We start from the raw sequence: 23,562 nt of genomic DNA on the forward strand, positions 1-23,562 counted from the left end.
ATTATAATTTGCTGCAGTTTATGCTTACCTATCATTAAGCAGAATTGCCATCTCACACATTAAAAGTAGTACCCCTGGAAATAATACATTTGCCTAAAAATCATAATTTGAAAGATATTCTGAGCTCTCCTTGTTGGTTTTCCATTTTCTTAGCGTTTAGATTGTACTTTTGTCATATTTTTCGGGCCATTTACTGGCATCATGAATGGTAGAAAATGGAAATCAATTCCAGGAACTTCTCAACTTATATTCTTTGAGAGCGCTTATCAGAGCTCTTTGAGCTTGCTGCATTTTATGTTTGGAAATCATATATTGTGGGGGTAAAAATGGAAATGAAGGAGGACAGAAAGCAAGGACAAAGGTGTGTACTGCTTTATGTTGCAGGTAACACTATGTATGAACTGGACATTATGTACATGCATTTACCAGGAGCCTTGTCAGCCTTGGAAAACAGGAAAGGACAGGGACCAAACAGAGTGTATTTAATGTAACCTAATATTAAAGCATTTGCAAAAAATAAGAAGGTGCAATCAAAATTTGGTTAATGAAACTACCTTTATCAGGATGATTCTGTTTGGCTCACTAAATCAGGTGTGGAACTGAGAAAATAAGAATTGCCATGCTGTAATTTTCCACAGAGCAGCAACAATGAATCAAGGTTTTGGCAGAGGTGTTGCTATACAGTATAGAGCCCTTTCCTGAATCTGTTGGTATTTCATTAACCATGTGGAATGAAACAGATTGATGCATAAGATAACCACACATTAAGAGAGAGCCCTCTGCTGTGTCAGGTTAATGCCAAACACCACTTGAGGAATAGGAAGAGGAGAAGTGGCTGTGAGCTACATTTCCTCTTTCCTCTTTTTTAGTGACTTAAAGGAGTTTACAGCCATCTCTTATGCAGCTTTTTGAAAGGTGCTATCCATAAGAATTAAATGCTAGCTAAGGGATTTTGGCACTGGAGGAGCTGGACCTAGAATTGGAACAGATAAGACTAGCTTCCAGTAAGAGAAATTGCTTCTGCTTTGAACAGTTTGTCATCCTTGAAAAGTCTGTCAGGGAGGAGCCATTAATTCATGATGGAATACATGGTATTAGAATATGTAGATTATAATACATTTGATATGAACATTGATTTATAATCCAGTTGCAATGTGGGAAGATACTTCTGTGCTTTGATGTGAAGTTTTTCAAGCTCATGTACAACTTCAAGCAAGAAAGCTGTTTCTTATATTTTCAGGAGCTATACTGAGAAGAATGGAGATATATATAAGTATATATATAAGTATATATATAAGTATATATATAAGTATATATATAAGTATATATATAAGTATATATATAAGTATATATATAAGTATATATATAAGTATATATATAAGTATATAGGGTCATTTCTCTGAGACCAGCAGAACTCTCTTTTCGTCATTTTTCAAGCACAGTAATTATGGAGTTCGGCTTGCCTTGCAGAGACCAGTAAGGGCCTGTAGCCCAGAAGATAGCTAGCATGGAAAACTTTTCAACTTCTCCCCAAGAAATTGCATTTGTAATAAAGTTAATTTGAACATTCAGGGAAAACAAATTATTTTTCAGGATATGGAAATAGAGTTTGTATGGTGTTCTGAGTAAGAGGAAGTCAATTTATGTGAGAATATGAAAAACAGTATTTCCAGGTGAAACTGTGTGCTGTATGGGCTCCAGAATCAACGTATGTAATACAAGGTACAGGTTAATATTTTATTTAACGATGTTTTTGAACAAGTTCTGCACTGTTCAGCATCAACACTTAGAAAGAAACTTGAATAGTATGTTGAACAGCTGCAAGCAGCATTGTGCTTGAATTGCTATGGAACTCTCTTCACAGAGTCTGACTGAGAAACTGCTGAAGAAAGAACAGGATTACACCCAGCTGGAAGAAAAACACAATGAAGTATCTGTGAGTAAGAAGAATGTGCAGGCAAGTTTTCACCAGAAGGACCTGGACTGCCAACAGCTTCAGGCAAAGCTGTCTGCATCTGAAGCCTCGATACAGAGATTACAGACAGAGCTAGGTGAGAAGGCAGAAGCAAGCCAGAAACTTAAAGAAGAGTTGTCTGAAGTAGAGACAAAGTACCAACATCTCAAGGCAGAATGTAAACAGCTTCAGCAGCAGAAGGAGGAAAAAGAGCAGCATGGCCTGCAACTCCAAAGTGAGCTCAGTCAGGTAAGTTTCCTTAAACCTCCTAAATGGTTCTATTTGAATGGTTTCTAAAAACTATCTCATAACTTAAAAAAACTGCACATGCATATTTCTTGTGAACATGCATTTACATTTCTTTATTTGAAGGAGGGTAAATAACTAGCTCTTGTATCTTAATACTCTATAGGAAGTTTGAGAACAGTGAGTCTTGGTTTTACATTAGAACTGAACAGTGCTTGATTTGCTTTAAGTCTGAGTAGTGAATATAGTAGGGAATACCTAGTATAAAAAGACAGGGTAATGTGAAATCTTGATATGGCTTCCTTAGTGTTTCTCCCCAAACAACTTCTCTTTATGTTGCTGATAGCTGGGAGAGCACCCAGAGCATACATCCCCCCACCAGAACTTATTATTCTTCTGAGTCAAATGACTTAGAGAAGTAGGACTTTCTTATAATATTGAATATTTTGAAACTTGAGGCTGGTTGAATTCAGTTTATATTTTTTTGGAGAGTAATGTGTTAGACTGGAGAAATATTTGTGTATCAGTAGTCGTGTCCAGTGTTAAGATGTAAAGAAAGATATCTTTATTTTTTAGAATGACATACATTAATTTTAATCTTGCTAAAGCTTATTTATTTCAAAGTGAGTGTTTCTGAGTTTTCAACCCTTTGTAAAATCTGAAACAGATCAAGTTGCAAGCTCTCTGTATATAGTTTACCTTGGAAGAATTGTGACTTGGCTAAACCATCTTTATGTGTGTATTACATCCCCAGAATGTCTTTTCTTCTCCTATTACTCTTCTATCAGAGTGAGATGGTAGTTATCTGTGTAGGAATCTGCATTTGGTGAGATTTCCTCAGTCTGTCTGGGCAACAGAGGCATAGCCAAGAGGTTGAACTGAAATCTGTCTTCAGCCTGAGAGGGCATTTTCAAGAAGTATTTTTGGGGTGGGAAAATGAAGGAGGAGGATGGTGAATAAAGAAAGTATTGCTGAATGAATTCCTATGAAAGGAAATGGAGGCATGACACATTCTCTGGTGATACCTTTGGGAAGGAAGACAACCAAAAACAAATGTTTGATGGCTGGTAGAATGGTAGAACTCCCTGTTTCCTGTTTTCCAGGACTATTTCAGTGCGTTTCTGGAAACAGGAGGTCTGGAGTTGTATTGATTAGTTTCTCTGTTTCACAAGCAATGACTTATTAAATCTGGGGTAGCTTATCTTAAATCCGGTTTCTTTTAACCATCCTCTAACTTTTAACTGATTTCAGCAAAGCTTATCTATTCATTTCAGCTAAATCAGCAACATCTATTGTTAACTTTAACCTTAGTTTTTCTCAAAGCTTCAAAATTAGTGTCTCATTATAAAAGAAAAGAAAAGCCGAGCATAAACGTCTTTTCCTTTCTCTTCCTGCAAAGAGGAGTTCAGTTCCTATTGTAATGAGAAGACTAAATTCCTCATATTTATTCACTTGGTACTTCAGTGGAATTACCTTTTTATGCATGTAGTCCATTAGCTTACATTCAGAATACAAATTCTGTTTATGGAGGTATAAGTATAGTTGTTTAGTCAAATCACATTTTTTAAGAATACTTGTCATCTTCTCAAAATTCATTTGGATGGGTGCGTGTCTGGCAAAGTTTGTACATTTTAGAATTTTGGTGATGTGGAAAAAGGGATCTTAGTGGAAGAAACTTCAGTAATGGTGTTGGTTCCAGCACGACAGTAGGAGGAGGGTATGGACAAGAAAGTACAGACTCCCTCAGTTTTGAAGAAATGTTAATTGCTAATAAATTCTGTTGAGAAAACTTGAATCTACTTGATTGTATCTTTAAAAGTCTAGATATTTTTTCATGGTTTAGAGTCTCTTTCCTCACCCTGTCCTCCCTCTTCTCCTACCTCTGTTAACTGTACAGTCACCATGAGCAGTCAGCATCTTGGCCACATGCCAAACAGCTTTTCACTCGTGATCTTTGTGGCTGTGGACAGATAATTTAGCTTGATTTTTTTTTTAAGGAGGTAAGTCATGGATACATTTATTTCCCTGTCTCCAAACCCTTTAAACTTTTGCATTGTTTGAGCTAAATTTTGACAGATGGCCCTTCAGTGTTAAGTTCTTCAGTGTTAAATTCTTTGGGAAACAGATGGCAGGAGAGAGGCTTCACCCCCGCTTAACACCTGGGTGGAAAGCATTAATGTATCACAATCACTGTTTCTTTTTCTGCTCTGCTAGGCAGCCAGTTGGTCAAACAATGATTGCTTGCAGTGAACGATAAAACTGGGCTGCCTTTTGCATAGGTGTTAATAGGGATTTAAGGAAAGTGTGAGGAAGGTGTAGGGGTATTGAGGGGAGGACCTGGAATAAAAAGGTGAGTGGTTCAGGGGCCTTGGACATAAATGCTTAGGGCAGCAAGCTTCATTCGTAGCTTTCCCACAACCTATGGAAAGTTCTTGCTGTGCTGCAAGGTCAGATCCATTCTCTGGTTTTGCTTTGAGTTAAGAGATCATTGTTTCTTTGAATGTGTTTGTGTAGAAGTAGGTGGGAGGCAACCCAAGACCTATAGTGGCAATTTCATGTAGAGTATGTTATAAATGCCAGGACAATTTATTTCCCAATTCAATAATTTGGTTTATTAAAAATTCAAATCACAAAATTTGGAATCAAATCACAGGATTTTAAGCAATAAAAAAACCACACAAACAGCGATACCTACTTGACAGAGTTTCTCCCGGGAAAAAGAGCCAAGGGTGACCCTTAGACACAGACCCTGGCCGTCTGTGTCTCTAGCTGGGTACACGAATTAGCCATGTTCGAGGCTTGGTTTTTATACTCTTTATTCTGCCTCTGGCAATATTTCCCCATATTTCCCTTTGTTTCTTGGTTAGCTATTCAACCCCAAATTTGTCTCCTGTCGGATTGAAAAAGAGCTCCCCTCCCAAGTCCATGTGTTAATGTTCAGTTTCTGTGGATCCTTATAGTTGATGAATGTTCGAGATATGGGTGATATTGCTTGATGGTCTGTGAAGGTGGCTCCCGAGGTGTGAGTTGCTGATACCGGCTCATCTCAACAGGTCCCCTCCCAATACTTGAGAAAGCTGCAAAGTCTTTTGTTCCCTTCTGAATGGAGACGCCCGATTTTCAGGGTGGTCAGTTTCACCATCTGCTGCAGAAACCACCTGAAACATAGACTTTTACCTGATATAAATTTATACAGCTTTATAATTTTCCAGTTTATCATAAGAACATGAATTAATCATCTCACGTTTTTCACAAGTAAGCTGATTTTATGAAAAGAGCTTTTTAGAAGAGTGAATTGTAAAAGGCCATCCTTGCACTTTGAAGATGGTGCAGTACTGCTTGTGATGACTGATAAAATCATGAAGCAGGTTTGTGTCCAGCTGGAAAAGCGCAGCCGCCTATTTGCTCTTTGCTGCTGGAAGGTGCTGGACTGTAAGATGCCAAAGTTGCTGTGTACCCTACGCTGACTATTCACATTTCTCTTCTCAGTGGACAAGGAATCCCATTGATGCAGTCTAATAAATGCCAATCACTCGCTTTGTGATTTTTGGAAATTTAATAAAAATAAAAAATGGTTATATAAAAAAATTAGTAATACACATACAATAATAAAAATTAAACAATTTAGAGTAGGACAATGTATGAGACAATTAAACAAAGAGGTTCAGCCCGGGCCGGGCCTCCTCCCGTCTAGACAAAAGCTAGCTAGGAGAGAAGGCAAAAACTAGGGAAAAATCCCTCTCTTTTGAGGATCGCCTTGATGACTTATGCATTTTTCTGGTACTTGTCAAAGACCCTCTGCTAATCTCTCTAGGCGCCTTTTTGTCTCGGTCTGACTTGTAGAGGTGGTTTCTAGTGATTGTTATCTCTGTGGAGGAATTTCTGGTTATCTTTTCTTTCTCTTGAGCTGAAAAAGACTATCTCACACACACAGTTTTTATTTTTGATTACTACAGCTTAATGTTAATTATAAAACTACCTTCACTATATTATTCAAATGTTAATACAGTATAACTTTTCTACCTAGCATTTTACATATAGTAAATATCTGCGTAGAGTCACACAATATGCCTTTTTAACATGCAGCCAGCTCAAACTAAAAATTATACTCTCAATATTCTAGCAGTGCAGAAAAGTATATCGTGGGAGACAGTGGAGCAGGTGAAGTCAGGGTGCTTCAGGCACTGGATCTACAGGAGTCGGTGAACTGCATAAGCAGAGATGGCTCAAAGCATCACTATTTGACATGATAGCCCTTATGCTTTTGAAGGATCACCCTCTTTCTGTTAAATCTCTGTAACTTGTTTTGAAAGGCTCCTGTAAATAAATGAAGATGTTTCTGGGTCCTTCCAACCCACTGTTTTGAATATCTCTTCTTGGTGTGCAGTTGATGCTGTTTTTTAACGTGGTTTGTGTTTCTGAGGTGTAGTGGGTACATACATGACTTCAGGAGGTCATGGACTTGTTTCGCTGTGGGTAATGAAAACTTGGCATAAACATAGCACAAAATGAGTCCTCTCTGTTGGCTAAGGAATGGCTGAAAAAGTGGGTATCTCTTTTTTGCAGTTGCACAGTAAACTCCTAGAAACAGAGCGCCAGTTAGGGGAAGCACATGGGCGGCTCAAGGAGCAGAGGCAGCTGTCCAGTGAGAAGCTGATGGACAAAGAGCAGCAGGTGGCTGACCTACAGTTAAAACTTTCTCGTGCTGAAGAGCAGGTACGGGTTCTTATGCAGATTCTATAGTTTGTTCTGGTTCTAGTGATATGTCTCTATAAACACTTGTGATGATATTGCGGTTTATAAAGTTTGTTCTCATGGGAATTTCTTTTGACTGATACTGTCAAGGACTTAGAGTACAATTATCAAAATCTGCTTAGATGCTGCGTGTCTTTACAGATGTAAAGACATCTTTATGTGTGTTTGTGGTGCTTAACAATGAATAGAAATGCATTTGCACTTATGAGCTTTGTCTAGGGATCTTACAAAAAAACTACTTAGGTGCACATAGGCACGTATGTTTTGTGTGTAGATATTTTTTTTACGATAAAGCCCTACATGAAGAAAAAGTGAACATGGCACAGCAGATCATTGATAGTTAATAATCTGTGTGGGGTGGATGGGCAGAAAACACTTGTTTGATTAATTTTTATTTGTTTTAATGAATATCTTGTATATGTTGCTGATTTTCTGCTGGCTGTAGTGGAATTGGCCAAATGTCTGAGTGGTATGTTGTCAAAGCTTTAAACTTTTCTGTGGCTAATTTGCAAAGCCTTGACTAGTGTAGAAGTGGAGAGACTGCTAAACTGAAGTTGCTACTAAAATAATGACTGACAGTTGCTACTGAAATTGCCAAAAAAAGTAATGATGTTGTTTTACAGGTATCTGTATTATCAGTCATGTTACATCTTAACTATTGCAAAAAGCATACTAAAATTTTCTTAGGTTTTAATTATTTAAGAGCTAAATTACATGCGCCTGATAATTGTTTTATAGTTCTTGCTTGTGATAGAGAATCTCACTGATTAATTGTAATGAATGCTTTGATTAGATTTGAATCTAGTGTTACAGATTTTTGCTTTTATACATGTTTTTAAATATCCATGTTTACACTAAAATCTTCCATAGTTAGAGTGAACATTGAGTACAATTGGCACAAAAAGCACTGAGTGGTGCTTTTTTTCCACTCATTAGTCTGGTTTGTTTGGTATTTGGTTTTGGGTATTTTTTTCAGCTAAAGGAAAAAGCAGCAAATTCCACAGAATTGCAACATCAATTAGAAAAGGCAAAGCAGCAGCACCAGGAGCAGCAGACACTTCAGCAAAATACAACAGCAAAACTACGAGAAGCCCAGGTAATGCAGTTGTGTATCCTCATGTGAAAGTAGGTTCCAGGGTTTCATGGTGCTAAATACTTTTTCTTTCTAAAAGTGACTTGCAGGAATTATATTTGTTTCAATAAATTAACCTCTAAATCTGGAACAGAATATATGGAAAGTGATAAATTTATCTGATATTTTATGCATTAGGCCCAACTTCTAAGGTCCTTATAATTAAACACTATTACATTCTTGTCTAGAATGATCTGGAGCAAGTACTACGACAAATTGGCGATAAGGACCAAAAAATTCAAAATCTTGAGGCTTTGCTTCAAAAAAGTAAGGACAACATCTCTCTGCTAGAAAAGGAGAGAGAGGACTTATATGCAAAAATTCAAGCTGGTGAAGGAGAAACTGCAGTTCTTAACCAGCTACAAGAGAAAAACCATGCATTACAAATACAGGTAAGAACTTTGAGGTCTATTTCTTTTCATTCATTCTCATTATTGAATCTTGTTTCCTTTTTTTTCCCTATCTCATCAGATATGACACTAATCTTTTCTGTACTGTTCCATTTCTTTAAAACTTACTTTAAATATCTTACAGCAGATTTCACACGACTGTGTTTTGGTGACTTCCATGCTCTCAGATATCTCTCCTAGATATTTCATTTGTACATATGCTAGTAATAGGTACTTCCAAATAGTTATATTATATAAATATATAACTTTATATATATATTTGTATATGTATATACTTGTAAAAAACTATACATATAGTTATAACTATATATAAATATATGTATATATTTGTTTCATGCATTTTAAAAAGAGGTTTGATTCCTGCTTTCAACACCAATATTCAGTTTAGTCTGCATCCATTGTCTCCTTAGTATTTTGTTTCTGTTATATAAAGGTCAAATTGACATTTCCCTTTTTCTTCTATTTTCAGCTGGTAACCTATTTAAACTCTGGTGTTGTGTGCACTATAGCTTTACTGTAATAGTTCAGGAAAAGAATTGTGATAGCATTGGGTCTCCAGAGCCATACTAAGAGACACTAAAATTAAATTTTTACTTCCTTGGACACGCTGTTTCAGCTCTCTCACATTCTTTTTTTTTCCACTGCAGGTAACTCAGCTGACAGAGAAGCTGAAGAATCAATCAGAAAGTCATAAACAAGCCCAAGAGAATTTGCATGAACAAGTGCAGGAGCAAAAGGCACACCTAAGAGCTGCTCAAGATCGTGTCCTTTCCCTGGAAACAAACATCACTGAACTAACCAGTCAGTTAAATGAAAGTAAAGAGAAAGTGTCACAACTTGATGTGCAGGTAATGGATCTCTGTATTTTATGGTGAAGAAAAATTCTGGTTGTGATTTCCCATTTGGGAAAAGGTGAATTTTTCTACAAGGAGATACATACACTAACACATGAGTACTGCTGATTTTACTATTAAACCTACTGATAACTATCAAAAATTTAGAATGAGCTAAGGTAAAAGAGATGTTTTAGTGAAATGCAATTTGTCTTTCAGGTAAAAGCAAAGACTGAATTGCTACTTTCAGCAGAAGCATCAAAAGCTGCCCAGAGAGCGGATCTACAGAACCATCTGGACACTGCCCAAAATGCACTGCAAGATAAACAACAGGTATTAAGCGATATATAACATTTCTATGTTACCTAAAAACTGCCTAAAAGCCTAAGAATAGTCTGTTTACAAACTCAGTAAACATATGAATAAGCATTGGGAAATGCTTGTGTAGAATATTTTAACCATGTGGTATGCATTCATATCCTATTGGTGCTCTGGAGCAGATATATTTTGCAGTACAAGGAATTTGCTTGGGAGTCCACTCCTTGCTGTAGGGTTATCGTTCAGAATCTAAGCTTTCCTTAGGTGTTCTGGAGGTATTATACATATTTATAATTATATATAATTTATGTGTGTATGCTGTAAAGAAAAGATTGTAGAACATGCTCAGTAGAAGCAAAAATCTTAACTCTTATTGCAGACTCAGACAAATTTCCTATCCTCCACTGGTATTCAGAAATAATTCTCTGTGTGCCAGCTGACATAAAAACTCAAAAGGCTGGTGATAAAATTGCATGTTTTTTAATGTATTTTGATCCTAGTGAAGCATTTTACTGTCTGTTGAATCAAATATTTGCATAGTAAATATCCGTGCTGCTGTGGTCTTCAGGGAAACATCCAGGAGGTGTTAATATGGCGTAGATTTGTAGCATGAGAATGTAATTATTTGCTGTAAGCAGGAGACAACTTTTTGCAGCCATTAAATAATTAATTAATAACTAAATACATCAGCCTTGTTGGAGAGCAGTGAACTTTGATGTAGCTGGCATCATAGTTGTTACTAGGTGAATGTGTTCATGTCTCTTGCAGAATTTATTTGTTTTGTGTTGAACAAAATGTTTTGAAATAATCTCTGGTATGTGGAGAGCTGAGCACATTTCCATGTTATTGTCTTTCCTCTTTATGGTTGATTTCGTGACAACCAAGACTATCAAAAATTTTCTCTAGGTTTTTTAACATTATTTTCTAATTACTGCTGTACTAATTTGAGGATCTAGTGCCTTTATTGCTTACACTACCTCTTCCATTTACAACTTGAAACATCTTTGTTAACGTTTAGCCCAGAGCCTGTAAGGTTTGAGAGAATACTGAGGCTTTAAAATCTTTAAAATAAGTTTTTGTAGTGCAACAGAGGGAATTTTTGCATGTGTTTGTGTTTCCCCTTTCAATTTCCTGCGCCTCAGAATAAAAAATAAACACTACTTTCCTTTTAATTTGAACACATTAGATCATTTAAAGCATGTGTGGCATTAGTAATTTTTGAAGTTTTTAAAAAGTAACAAACTTTGTATTATTGTTTTACCCAGGAGTTAAATAAGGTCAGCGCTCAGTTGGATCAGGTTACAGCTAAGCTGAATGACAAGCAGGAATACTGTACTCAGCTGGAAGCCAGTCTTAAAGAGTACAAAGAAAAATGCCTTTCTTTAGAACAGAAAACTGAAGAACTAGAGGCACAGCTTAAGGTTTGTATTTAACACAGTATCTGGACTTAGAGAAACTGATCTCTACTGATAGGCAGCATGTGTTCAAAGCTGTGCTCAAATTAGGGGGAAAGGATTATATTGATATTGCTTTTGTGGGTTTTCTTTCTCATTAATGTTTCCTGATTCACCATTTAATCCAATTCTCCTCTTCCATGCTAGTATATCACATTAAGAGTGCCTACAGCACTGCCACTATACTGTCATTTTCCTGTGTGTGCACTTCTACCAGCCTTTCTGCTAGGAAATGTTATGTGAGAGAACATGAAAATGTCCCAAAATTAGAGTTTACAAGTTTGAACTTAAACACTTTACAAGTAGTAGCAGGGAATATGTGTTACATTGGCTAGCCCTGCTTAACACAGCCTGTCTGGTTTAATTTATTTCTGAAGGCTTTTAGTAGGCTTTTTAGCAAGCTTTATTTATCACTGTTTAACCTCTTAACTTGACCTGGAGTTTTTCATTCCAGTTCTGAAATAATTTTTTATTTTAAAGTCCACATACTTCTGGCAGAAGGTTTGCAGAACTTTTTGGTGTTTGGATATACTAGTATTTTCAGTTAAGGATATGGATTAATCCTAATGCTTGAGAGCTTTAAAATTTGGGCTTTGACCTTTGTACACTATTTTTTAAAAATTCTTGGTAGCCAAAATTCATAACACACAAAAGCATATGATACAGGGATCATGGGAGCAATGCAGAACGGGTTTTGCAGTGTTGTCTGTCTGTTCTGAGGGACGTTAGTAGTCTTTATGCTCAAGACTGAGTTGGGTGTTTTTTCTAGCTTTTGTGCTCTATAGAAGAGAACAAAGATTGTTTTCCCTGTGTGAAATTTTAAATCCAATTCTATTAAAAATTAAGGCTGTCATGTATTTAATTGTCAGCATACTTATTTTGTTCTTCCATCTCTTCTTTTGGTCACTGGGTTTTTTTCTTGCCTACTTTAATTAGTGTTTTTAGTTTTCCTTCTTTTGCTGAAGTTTCTCAAGTAGCCAATACGATACAAATGCTTGGGAGAAATACAGAGCTTGCTTGCATATGATTTTATGAGGTTCCTGGTAGCTGAAGTGTGAAACCGAGCAGGGTTGTTGATGCTGTCAACAGGACTGCAATTCTATATAAAATCTTGACATCATCACCATTCTTTGAGATTATTCCAGTTGAATGTGAGGCATTTAAAAAAATAGAAAACAAAATAGAAAACAAAAAGCCCTCAGGAAATTTTTTGGAGAAACTTGTCCACTTTATTTTATGGCCTGTGTGTGAAAGCAGAAGTGCCTGTAAAACAGCCAGTATGTTGAAGATCTAAACAGTGCCCATTTGCTGAAGGCTCCTGTGTTCTTTATATTCCATATGAGTGAAAAAGTAGCTTTGGAAAAAAAAAGAAGAAAAACCTCTTCCAGGCAAGCATCACCGCTGTAGTTTGTGTCTTTGCTTTGGCTGTGAAGCTTTTTATCTGTGACTTTGCAGTAAAATGCCTGCTCGGTCTTTAATTTAAAGGTGCTTTCAGAATGTTTTACCAAAATAGTGCAGTTCTGGAGGAGCAGGTGATTAGCAGGAACTAAATAACTAAAGATAAATCGCAAAGTAATGAAACAGGTAGATGATGTGTGAGAGCTGTGACTGCTTTCTACAGTTAATGCTACTCACAGACTTTGATTTTTTATTGCTATTTTTATTTTGTTGGTTGGGGTCTGATGGCTCTATCATTTTATTTTTCTCTTTCAGAAACTTGAAGGTGATGTTCTTGATGCTAGAGCAAGTAAAGACCAAGCTCTTCAGGAGTTACAACAACAGCAACATCAGTCTAAAGAATTAGACCTCCAGACAGCAGAGCTGAGTAAACAACTTGAAGCAGCAAGAGAAGCGTATGCATTCCTTGTGTTATAGTACTTCTCAAAGTCAGACATAAAACTGGGGCAGTTTGGACTAGAGTTGAAATTTTCTGCTTCTCTCCTGTGATTTCATAAAGTCATAAATATAAGTGCTGTGTCCCCTCTGCTAAAGAGCTATGTTGTATCCCACTTGTCTTTCGCTCCATCTGCCATGTTGTCTTACAGGAGTCACAGAGTGCTATGATTAACTACACTTCTTCATTTTATTCACTGTTCTTGTTGTCAGCTAAATATCTGAACAGTTTGATGTAGTGAGGTCTGTCTTTAAATATTCATAACTCTGTAACCTTTTCCAAATACAAATTTGCAATTTATGCATAAGCAGCAAAGGGGTAGTTTCTGTTCCTTATAGCTGAGGAAGGAAGAAGCATCTCAAAACTAGCTTTGGAAGTTGCTGTTTCATCTTAACTGGGGAGATGTAATGTCCATGAATGAAAATAGAGATATTTAAGGATACAAAAGAATCTGTGAAAAAGAACTTTTAAAAAGTATGTATTATCCTTTTGTATTTGCAGGATGTCTAATGCTCAATTGGATTTGCAGAGGAAATCTGAGGCCCTTGACCAAGCAAAGCAACAAATTTCCAAGCAGGAGGAAGAAAATGCCAGTCTCAAACAAAATTTTGAGAAATCAAATCAAGATACAAGTAAACAGCTCAAGGAACTTGATTGTAAAATGCAAGCAGCCACATCAGAACTGCTACAAGTGAAATTAGAGAAGGACACTCTATTAAAGAACCTTACAGATACCAAAGACAAGCTCTCAAGAAGCTCTGAATCCTTCAAAAAAAGAAAGGAGGAATTAGAAAAAGAAGTTAAAAAAGGAAAAGCAGCTATGGCAGAAATGGTTAGTTGATTCTTTAATTAGGCATTGAGTTTGCTGTGTACACATTCTGATAAAATGACTTTGGTTTCTGTTTGAAACAGTGTACAGTTTTCATGACAATGCATGAAAATTTATTACTGTAAAAAAACCAAATTGTGATTTTTAGTAGTTCATATATGTTTCCCACCTTAAATTTTTGCGTGGATACTTACAGTAGTACACATCAGTCATATCACATAACAGGATCCTTTCTTCTTGCTGCATGCCTTTAACACAGTGAAGAAACTAAATGGAGGTGACAAGTGGTGAAACAATTTGACAGCAAATGTCCCCCTTTTAAAAAATACATCAATCATATTATAACAACACAAAGTTTTAGAACCTTTGCTAAAATGCTATTGTATTGAAGAAGTTACTTCTCTGAGGCCATTTTAATTTCCTTTCTGAAGTCTTTGTATATAGAACTTCCTTGTCTGGCCATGCTGGAAAGCTGCATACTGCAGGTAGAGAGAGTTACATCATCTGCCATTTGGGAATGCCTAGCTTAAGGTGTTGTTGGAGTACTAGAACTATTTGAATTTCAGAAAGTTCTTACAAATGAAGTATCACAAGTGCTTGACCAGCAGAGCAACCTGTTATGGTAAAGACAGTAAACTATTACTACGGTTAAAACACACCTTTTTTTACCTCTTCTGCCTTGGTGATGAGTGGGCACTATATGAATGCAGCTGTTCTGACACCCTTGTCTCAGACATGGCAAGAGGTGTCTTTCTCATACTCTTTCTCATCTTATATGTCACCATTTTCCAGAAACCATTCAGAGGTGCCTTTATTCTGATAAAAAAAAAATCTGCTCCTAGTTAAAAGGAACATTTTTCTCTTATTCATTCACCTTTTGAAGAAAAGCTCTTTTGTTTGCTTTTCTTAGTTGCTTCCGTTTAAAGATTTGTTTCTTGTAAAAACTTGAAGGATTTTCTCCCCAGTTTAGACTTAAAGATAATAGTCCAGATTCTGCTTCTTGTTCTGTAGTCTTTTGGAGGCTCTTCACTGTCTTCAGTGTGTAGTATTTGGGCTTAACATATGGTTGCATATGAGTGGAGGTCTGCAAATGTACTTGCTTGTGAGTTTTAGAACATGAGGGAATTTTAGATCCTGAGGAGACCAATGAGCCTACTACTTCATCAAGAAGGAGGGGGGTGCCAACCAGAGCTTCAAACAGGGAGATGACTCCTAATCAGAAAAACTCTGGCACCTGGCTGAGTTTATTAGTACAGGGCAGCTAATGTGTGGCTTAGATTTGCCACTTAAAGTTTTGAGAGGTTTTGAGCTGAAAATATCTGAAGCTGAGAAGCTAAGATTTTTCATTAAAAATGAAAGTGCTATTTTTAAGGATTTGTGATTCCTGCAAAAATACTCCGTACAGTCTTCGAAGCTAACAGGAATATTTCCTTGTCTTGTGTTTTTTAGGAGAAGTCTTGCCAAGAATTAAAACACCAACTTCAGATGCAAACAGAGTCTGTAGCTAAAGAGAGGAATGAATTAAAAAACTCCCTGGAGAAAAAGGAGGGGGTAAGTTGTCCACTTAGTTTCAAAAATCTAAAAACCAATAATAATAAATATTTAAAAGATTGATTTTCGATCTCACCTGCTAGGACTGATGAGCAATAAAGATGTTTTAATTCTCAAACTGTGAACTATCTTTGGCACTGAAATAAGATGATACTAAAACTTTCCTAGAGGGTAATGTGAAGCTTTAAAATATAGGTTTTAGTCTTAGTTTTCTGTGCTGTACATACTATAGCAGGAGATTTTAGCCCTTCAGGTTTTTTCATTAGTGAAATGGTTACTTGGTATTACTGTGTCCCCATTTTCTTTTGTATTTCCATACAATAAAAGTTGTTATTTCATATCCTTAGATCTATTTTATTCTCAGGCTTATTCAGTATGTTCTCAGTGGAGTTGACAGGACATTTTCAGATCTCCTTCAAGGACTGAATTACTTTTTCAAACTTGTGTAAGTCACTTGCTTGTGACTACATAACCATCAGATATACTTTCAAAGATGAGCATTCAGACCATACAGTGCAGCTGGCAGCCTGCAGGGCACATCTGCTTTAATGTCTTTCTTTACCCAAGGCATTTTCTGTTCCCTGAAGGGATCAGAGAAGATTTGATCAGTGGACATAGTTGATAGACTGTGATGGACACTTACTGTGTGAAAAAAGTTTGGGGATGTTCAGGTGTGATGATAATTGCTCTGTGACTGTGGCTGCTGCTTCCTTGGCTCCTCACTTGTTCAGCTGAAGTGCTGTGGTGCTCAGTGGAAAGTGCAGAAGGATGAGCTTAGTGTATGCTGGAGTTGGCAGCAAGAGAGCACCAACCACTGCTCGTGTGAGAAAAGTTGCCTGATCATAATTTAGAATGGATAAAAAAGACTGCTGTTGATATCTGGGTAGTAAATTTGGAATAACATATTAATTTAATGTGTTATAGTAAATCTTAAGTGTGCTTGCCAGTGTTCGACCACATAGGTCTGAAACAGCACTGGCACTGTGGGATGGTCTGATTCTGTGAACGGCATGTACAAACAGTGATGTAAATTTAAATTATATACAGTTACTTAATATTTTTGAATATAGATTTCTAAGCAGTTGTCTATAGACCTTGATTCAGCAAGAACACAAGTACTTGAAATCCAGGGTCTTCTGAAGGAAAAAGAAAAAAGTGAGCAACATCTCCAGGGAAAGCTGAGAGAGTTAAAGGAATCTTTTGAGCAGAAGAAAAAACATAGTGAGACACTGCAAGCTGAATTAAAAACTGCCCTTTTAGAAAAGGTAAGACTGTCCTTTCTTACTCTTATAAGAAAATGAATGTAAATTCCTCTGATAAATACTGAAGCTTTTATGTCAATAACTTTGTGATAAACTCTGTTTGCTGTAGTCTTGCTGGAAATGATAAGGTCAGCATGTGGAAGTGAGGTCCTCAGATGCCGTTGGAGATAAAAACAACAACATCAACAGCAATAATAGAAAGAATAAGTGCTGAAATATGAATTTGATAGGAATTGAATTTTAAAGAAGGGATAAAATAAGCTAGATTGAATGTGGGTTTTTTGCTTCAGGAGAGCAAAGCAAGAACTGCATTTTTTTGTAAAGCAGTAGCATTTCGTGAGAGTACTTATAGACAAACTCTGCAGTGTTTTAAAATGTCCATGGCAGTTTTAAACCAAGTCTTCTCATATTATACCAAAAGAATTTATCTGACAGTATGAAACTCATAAACCATAATGGAAAGAGTTCAAATGTCTTACATTAGGGAGTGTTGTGCTGTGTGCCATGCACTGTTAAATGTGATTCCAGCTTTGGCTGCCCAATGCTACATGTTTATATTTGTGCTTTAGACAGCCTGTGGAAACATTAGGTCTGGTTTAACCCAGCCATCAACCCAGCACAGAGCTGCTTGGTGACTTGGGGAGATAAACACCATCACTCCAAACTCCCTCCCCTTTCTTCTGCCAGCTCCATATGCTGGGCATGATGTCATATGGTATCCCTTTGGTCAATGGGATCAGCTATCCTGGCTGTGCCCTCTTCAAATTCTTGTGCACCTCCAGATTTCTTGCTGGTGGGGTGTGTGAGAAGCAGTAAAGGCCTTGGCTCTGTGTGAGTGCTGCTAAGCAGTAGCGAAACATCCCTGTGACAACAGCAGCACAAATCCAAACCACAGCCCCCCTGCGAACTGCTATGAAGCAAATTCTACCTCAGCCAAAACCAGCACATTTGGAAACACTATGCCAATTTTTAATCTTTGGTCTTAATGTGTTTCACTTAGTCTTTTGTCATGATTTAAATTTTGTTGTTAAATTAGTTATAAAATGTTACTGTAAAATCACAAATATCAAGTTACTGTTATTCCATAAGATGAACAAAATTCTCTTCTTTCAGCAGAAATGCATTTTATTGAAATTCTTAAGCTAACTTCACTGTAACTTTAACTAAAACTTTCTATGCTTATGTTTCAGGCAGAGCTGGAGAATAAACTACAACAGCAGTCTATTTTGTCAGCACAGGAGCTTAAAGCAGAGAAAAGCAAGCTAGCAGACTTACAGAAGGCCCATGATAAACATAAAGAAAACATGGAGAAGCTGCAGCTGGATTTTTATGGGAAAGAGTCTGAGCTGCTGGCAACCAGGCAAGACCTTAAGGTATTTACAGTCATTTTAATGTCATATGTGACTCAGTAGATGTTAAAATCCATTTTGAAGACCAAGAAACAATGCAAGAGCTGTGTAAGTGAAAAAAAGTCTCTTCTGCTATATATATCATTTAGTGCTGTTTAATCCCTTCCCCAGAGACAAAGGATATTCTGAAACTGATTTAAAGGCAGACATATTTGCCAGTTTACCTGAAAAACCCTTGCATTTCTGCAGCAGCAAAGTGAAGGGTGATTTGGCTTTATATTCATTAAAGAGTTATTTTTTAATTTTGCTTTTTCTTGTTAGATACTGTAGCTTTCAACTAAACTAAATAGCATAGCTAATTAGGGCAAGGTCTGCCAGCATGTGAGTAACTGCTGTCTTCCAGATGATTTAACTAGAGTATTCTGGCTGATACTAGGTGTTAAGATATGTTTAATAGAAACAGTAGGCTTACCGACCTGCCTGGAATACAAGTGCCAGAATTTGGTCCTTGAAGTTTCTGCTATTCCTAAACTGAAATTACCTGGTTTTGTATTAGTGTGCAGTACCTTCAGAGTTGAGAGTTGAGCCAGTCAGCAAAGGTGGTTTTTGGCCCTTTTTTCTGTCCTTCTGCTTCGTGCCACTACTAAGCCAAGGCTTCAGTTGGTCCCAGGACATACTGTGCCAGAGACTGAACTCTAGGTTCAGGTTATTTTAAGAGACAGAGAAATAACTCCTTTACATATAGGCCACTGCGGTTTTATTGGACTTATTCCTCTGTAGTATTAAATTACCTGCCATGCTTCCCTGTAGGTTACTGAAGCTTTACTTCCAGTGCACCATGGTTGAATTGCCACAATAAATTGTGAGGAAATTCTGTATGATTACAAGCAGTAGTGGTTTAAGCATATTCTTTCTTCAGTTTGTTACTGTTGCACCTATGCATCTGTGAGTTTATTTCCTACAATGCATTTAAATCACCATTTGGTGATGGAGTGGCTGTAGAAGCATTTGATGTGTTCAGTAACTTGGTGGGTTTTTTTGGTGTAGTTTTCATTAAAATATCACTTGTTGCAAAATAGCTGTGAATAAGTATTGTTATTAAAGCAGTTTGATGACCTCTAGTCCTGGCAAGTATAAAACAGGACAGTAAGTGTCTCACATGTGTTTAGACCCAGTGGGGATGGTAGCAAGAGAGAGGGATAGCTTTATGCAAGAAGCTAAAATAAGGCGATGGCAATGGAGAAACAAGATTTTTAAGGTGAGCAATCAGATGAATTCATTCATGGTGTAAGTTTCTGTGGAGCCTAGGCAGCCTGAAAAAGATTGGGGTCCTAAGTACTCAAGTGGTGTACCAATTTAGAAGCTGTTTGCTTGATTTAAAAATTTTGTAAAAAACATATATTAATTAGGACTAGTGAGGTCTGATTGATGCCTCTTTTTCTTTTTTTTTTTCTAGAAGAGGGAAGAGGTGGGGAGCTGAACTTTTATCATGTCTGTGCTACCTCAGTGCAACATTAAACTAAAGAAGCAGTGATAACATGTTTTAGAAGACCACAAAAGAAAAAAGCCCATTCAGACAGCCTCAGAGTGACAGTGTTAGTCTTGAGAGATGAGTATCAAAATGCCACTGAAAGCAGAAGAACTCGATAGTAGAATTTCATAGCCTATTCAAAATAGTTGTCTGCATGATGTTTTGCCTTGGGCAAGTTACTTGCTAAAAGCAGCTCATTTGAGGCAGAGCTGTCTGTTTTGACTGAAGTTTGGAACCAAAGCTGATGGGCAGGCTGAACTTTAGATTGGCCTTAATCTTCGTAGTGGGCAGTGGTGGAAGTTTTTAAAACTTGTCTGTGTGTAGAGTCAGCTCGGGGGTGTCTTTCAGTGCAGGATTTTGAGCAGAGATAAGAGCTCCCTGCAGAGCGGGGACATCCTAGCAATGCTAGATTGAAAAGGGAAAAGTTAAACATCCTCACCATGGTGTGGCCCCGTGCAGTTGGCGGGGCCGAGGTTCCAGGCGCGGGGATGGATCATGCAAGGCGGGCGGGTGCCGTAGGGCGGGCTGGGTCCCGGGAGGGCACGGCGGGGCTGGGCTGTGCACAGAGCACCATCTGCTGGCACCGGGGAAGATCTGCCGGGCTCCGCGGCCGGCTGTGCCCGGCGGCGGGCTGGGCGTGCGGAGCGGGGAGCGCTCGGGGCGGTGCGGCCCAGGGACAGCCTGGGCAGGGCCGAGCGCAGCGCCCGCCCGCAGCCCCAGCGCCCGCTCCGGGCTGTGCAGCGGAGCGGGAGCTCTGAGCCTGCGGAGGAAAAATAAAGAGCACAATAAAGAATAAAATCAAGTGGGAATGGAGTTGTTATTTTATGGGTACTATTTGCTGCAAATTTACTTTCGTTTAAAAATACTTCTAACAGTACCTTTCACACACGTTTTTGTCCTTGTGACTGGAAAAAGAAATAGGGTAGGTGCTTGTTAAAGCCATAGGTTTTGATTGGAAAAAAAAAAAAAAATAAAAGAATACCAATTGATAATTTTTGTATATACACACACACATATACAAATATGTCTGTGTGTGCGTATGTTCACACAATTTTTTTTTTGTGTGAAAAAGGCATTTTTATATAGAAGAGTTAAAAAAATGTACAAACTGTTATTTTTGCCTTGATTTTGACTCAGTGCGAGAATACTTTCTGTGAATCTGATCTCCTAAGCTCTGCCAAATATTCTGAGTTTTGGCATTTGTGCTTTTTGTCGTCCGTCCTGGTTTCTTCTATGTTTTCAGAAGAATATTTCTTTGTCTCCAGTGTCGGCATTGCTGTCAGCATATATTCAGTGAATGTTCTGGAATAAAACTCATACTTGCCAGACCTCAGTTCTGTAAGTTAGGAGCTGAAGTTGCATACAATCAGTCAAACTCTTTTTCTTAGGGAGCGAAGAGAGATCAGGGTAGCATCTGTGAATAGCTGAATGTTGATCTTTTCTGGACTGGATCAGGGAGCACACAGACTCAAATGCTTGTTTGTGCACTTCATGTAGACAGACTGAATCTAGGTCCTACTGCCCTGCTGGGAGCAGTTATGATGCTGGCACTGTGATTTGCACTGGCACAGCCCAAGGTGTAGTGAATCAAACTGTAATTTTTTAATATTTTTATTTATTAAACTCTGTACCAGTAAATCTAGCATTTCTCTTTATTTACACAAATAAGTACTGATGGACCTGTTTTGTTCTGCACCTTGTCTCTGCCTTGCTATAGAGGCAGTGAGATAACCTGTACAGTGCAGACACTTGGAGGGGTGGGTTGAGAGAGAAGTACCCACTGTGTGTGGGTGTCACTATCCACTTCAACAAATTTCATCATCTGGTGCTAGCAAATTTGATGTAACCACATTTCTTCTACTGGAAACAAATTTGAACAAAAGTTGTGGCTTCAGTATGTTTCTTTCTAAAATTTCAGACGCTGTTGGGTTTTCCTGTGGAGATGTTATATGATGATGCTAGGCTTCCTACTCTTCCTCAATGTTAGGAAAATATGGTATTTCACTGCACACAATGGAACAGAGGAAGATAATTTTGCTTTCTGAAATACACACCCTACTGAAACCTTGAAACTGCAAAAGAACCTCCTATTTTTTTTACAAAAAAATTCTGCGTCAACACCTTTACTATTAAGTAGTAAACTAATATCTCAGAAAGCAAGTAAAGTAATTTGTCTGAAAAATTAATTTTAAAAACTGGTGTGAGCTTTTTAAGAGTCATGGAGATTGTTGGAAATGCTGTTGAATCAGCAGTGCTCCATCACTGCTGTTCCAAATGAAGTCTACTCTACAAGCAAAATACTTTAGATATTACAAAGGAGGGTCATGCGGCATCAGAAATGAATTAGCATTTAAATCAACATGGAGTGACTAAGGCATATGCATAGTTGAATGACATGAAAATTCTGCTTATAGTTCCTTTTAAAACCACTAACCTTCAGCAAAAGGTTTGATTAATATTTAAGCAAGAACTTCAAAAATAATTGAGTTTGTCTTGAAAGAGTTTAAATCCTTACTGCTGCACTGAAGGCAATAAACTGACTGCTACTAATAAATCTCAGCTCACCTTTTGTATCATAGCATCAAAAATTTCCATAAAATACCAGTATTTTGGAGAAATGGGTGATGAGTTTGTTTGGTTGTTTTTTTCTTGTTGGTTTCAAGTGAAACTAGTCTTTATCTAAGCTAGAAAGTTTAAAAAACCTTCAGAATATTAACTCAAAAAGACCCCAAAGTTTGACTTTGCTGTGAGCAAACAGTATGAGCTTTGGCTTTGGGTACAAGTTTTGGTTTGTTTCTTGGGATTTTGTGACCTGTTTCAGAGAGATAAATCAAGGTTCTTTTTCTAGCTAATGGTGAGAGAAGCAAATAAACTATCATCTCTGGATTTTGAATGAAAATTTAGACAATGTTTACAATACTTATGCAGCAGAAACTGTGAAACATTTTATCCTGATATTAGCATTTTTATCTTCTACATTTCACACCATAATTAAAAAAAAATTATAGTTGTCCTAGCACTAACTTTATTAAGTCATTAGTGAAAAATAACACAGAATGATTTTTGAAATTTTCCAAGTATAGCTTCACTGCTTCTTAAATAACAGCTGTCTAGAGTTATAGAACAGTTGATTTACCTAGATAATAAAATTAATTTGTGTGAGCAAGTGCAAGTGTATTCTCTTTTTGTTAGCTACCTTTTGTTCTCTGCCCTTCTGCATGTTTTCACCTTTTGTCTGTGTAAGGATGCCAGATGTAACAGTAAGGTTTTGTTCCTGGAAATGGTGCTGGCATAGTTTCTTTTTACTTAGAGTAACCTTGTAAACTGGAAGTTTCTGTAATTATGCTCTGTCAACATTTGAGGCTAAATGTTGCACTCTAGGTTGCAGTTCTTCTACTTGGAAAATGTTTAAGTGGCTATTTAGTATCTGAAACTTTTACACTGACAGATAACTTGCAGAACTCTCTTTGTAATTAGTCTGCAGAAGAAAAACTTGCTCTATCTCAAGAAGAATTAGTTTCCAGCAGGAATCGAATTGCTAGCAATAACCAACAGATTCAGGAACTGAAGAAAGCCAAGTCTACACTGGAGCAGGATGCATCAAAGAAAGAGCAGCAGCTGGCTGAGAAGACCAAAATGCTACAAGATCTTCAGAATGATAGGGTAAATGCCTTTGCCTTTTGAAATCTCCACACAGGAGACTTCGCATCCACCCCATGCAGGCACCCTTTATTATTTTCTATTATGTCCCTAATTTGAGAGCATAACACTGTTGTACTGCATAACAATACAGTTTTACTGAACCTCTGGTGAAAAAACTTAAGAAAGAGAGAGTTCTAGTGAATTTGGTTCAGAATATGCTGTTAATTTGTTCTAGACAGGTTTGTGGCTAGAGAGGTGGGAAAACATTATTAGTTTTAAATCTAAAACTGCAATCATGCTGCTAATAGCATTACAAACTGGACAGATATATGGCAGTTGTTTCCCCATAATTACAAAGCCACCAAGTAGTTTTTGGGCCCTGGATATTTTTTGACTGATTGA

At 37.4% G+C, this 23,562-nt stretch overlaps 1 protein-coding gene across 4 annotated transcripts in view; it reads left to right on the plus strand.

Moving 5' to 3' along the window:
* EEA1 (early endosome antigen 1) overlaps positions 1 to 23,562 on the plus strand; it is a 67,924-nt gene that overhangs the window by 31,853 nt on the left and 12,509 nt on the right. For all 4 annotated transcript variants that reach the window (XM_063396336.1, XM_063396337.1, XM_063396338.1 and 1 more), the window contains 13 exons: positions 1,865 to 2,203; positions 6,767 to 6,916; positions 7,932 to 8,051; positions 8,276 to 8,479; positions 9,145 to 9,345; positions 9,550 to 9,663; positions 10,914 to 11,069; positions 12,816 to 12,955; positions 13,498 to 13,828; positions 15,275 to 15,376; positions 16,447 to 16,641; positions 17,829 to 18,011; positions 22,996 to 23,181. In XM_063396336.1, the coding sequence (XP_063252406.1) occupies positions 1,865 to 2,203; positions 6,767 to 6,916; positions 7,932 to 8,051; positions 8,276 to 8,479; positions 9,145 to 9,345; positions 9,550 to 9,663; positions 10,914 to 11,069; positions 12,816 to 12,955; positions 13,498 to 13,828; positions 15,275 to 15,376; positions 16,447 to 16,641; positions 17,829 to 18,011; positions 22,996 to 23,181 (2,421 nt within the window). The remainder of the gene's footprint in view (positions 1 to 1,864; positions 2,204 to 6,766; positions 6,917 to 7,931; positions 8,052 to 8,275; positions 8,480 to 9,144; positions 9,346 to 9,549; positions 9,664 to 10,913; positions 11,070 to 12,815; positions 12,956 to 13,497; positions 13,829 to 15,274; positions 15,377 to 16,446; positions 16,642 to 17,828; positions 18,012 to 22,995; positions 23,182 to 23,562) is intronic.

This window comes from Prinia subflava, chromosome 4, assembly GCF_021018805.1.
Source record: "Prinia subflava isolate CZ2003 ecotype Zambia chromosome 4, Cam_Psub_1.2, whole genome shotgun sequence".
Classification (NCBI taxonomy): domain Eukaryota; kingdom Metazoa; phylum Chordata; class Aves; order Passeriformes; family Cisticolidae; genus Prinia; species Prinia subflava.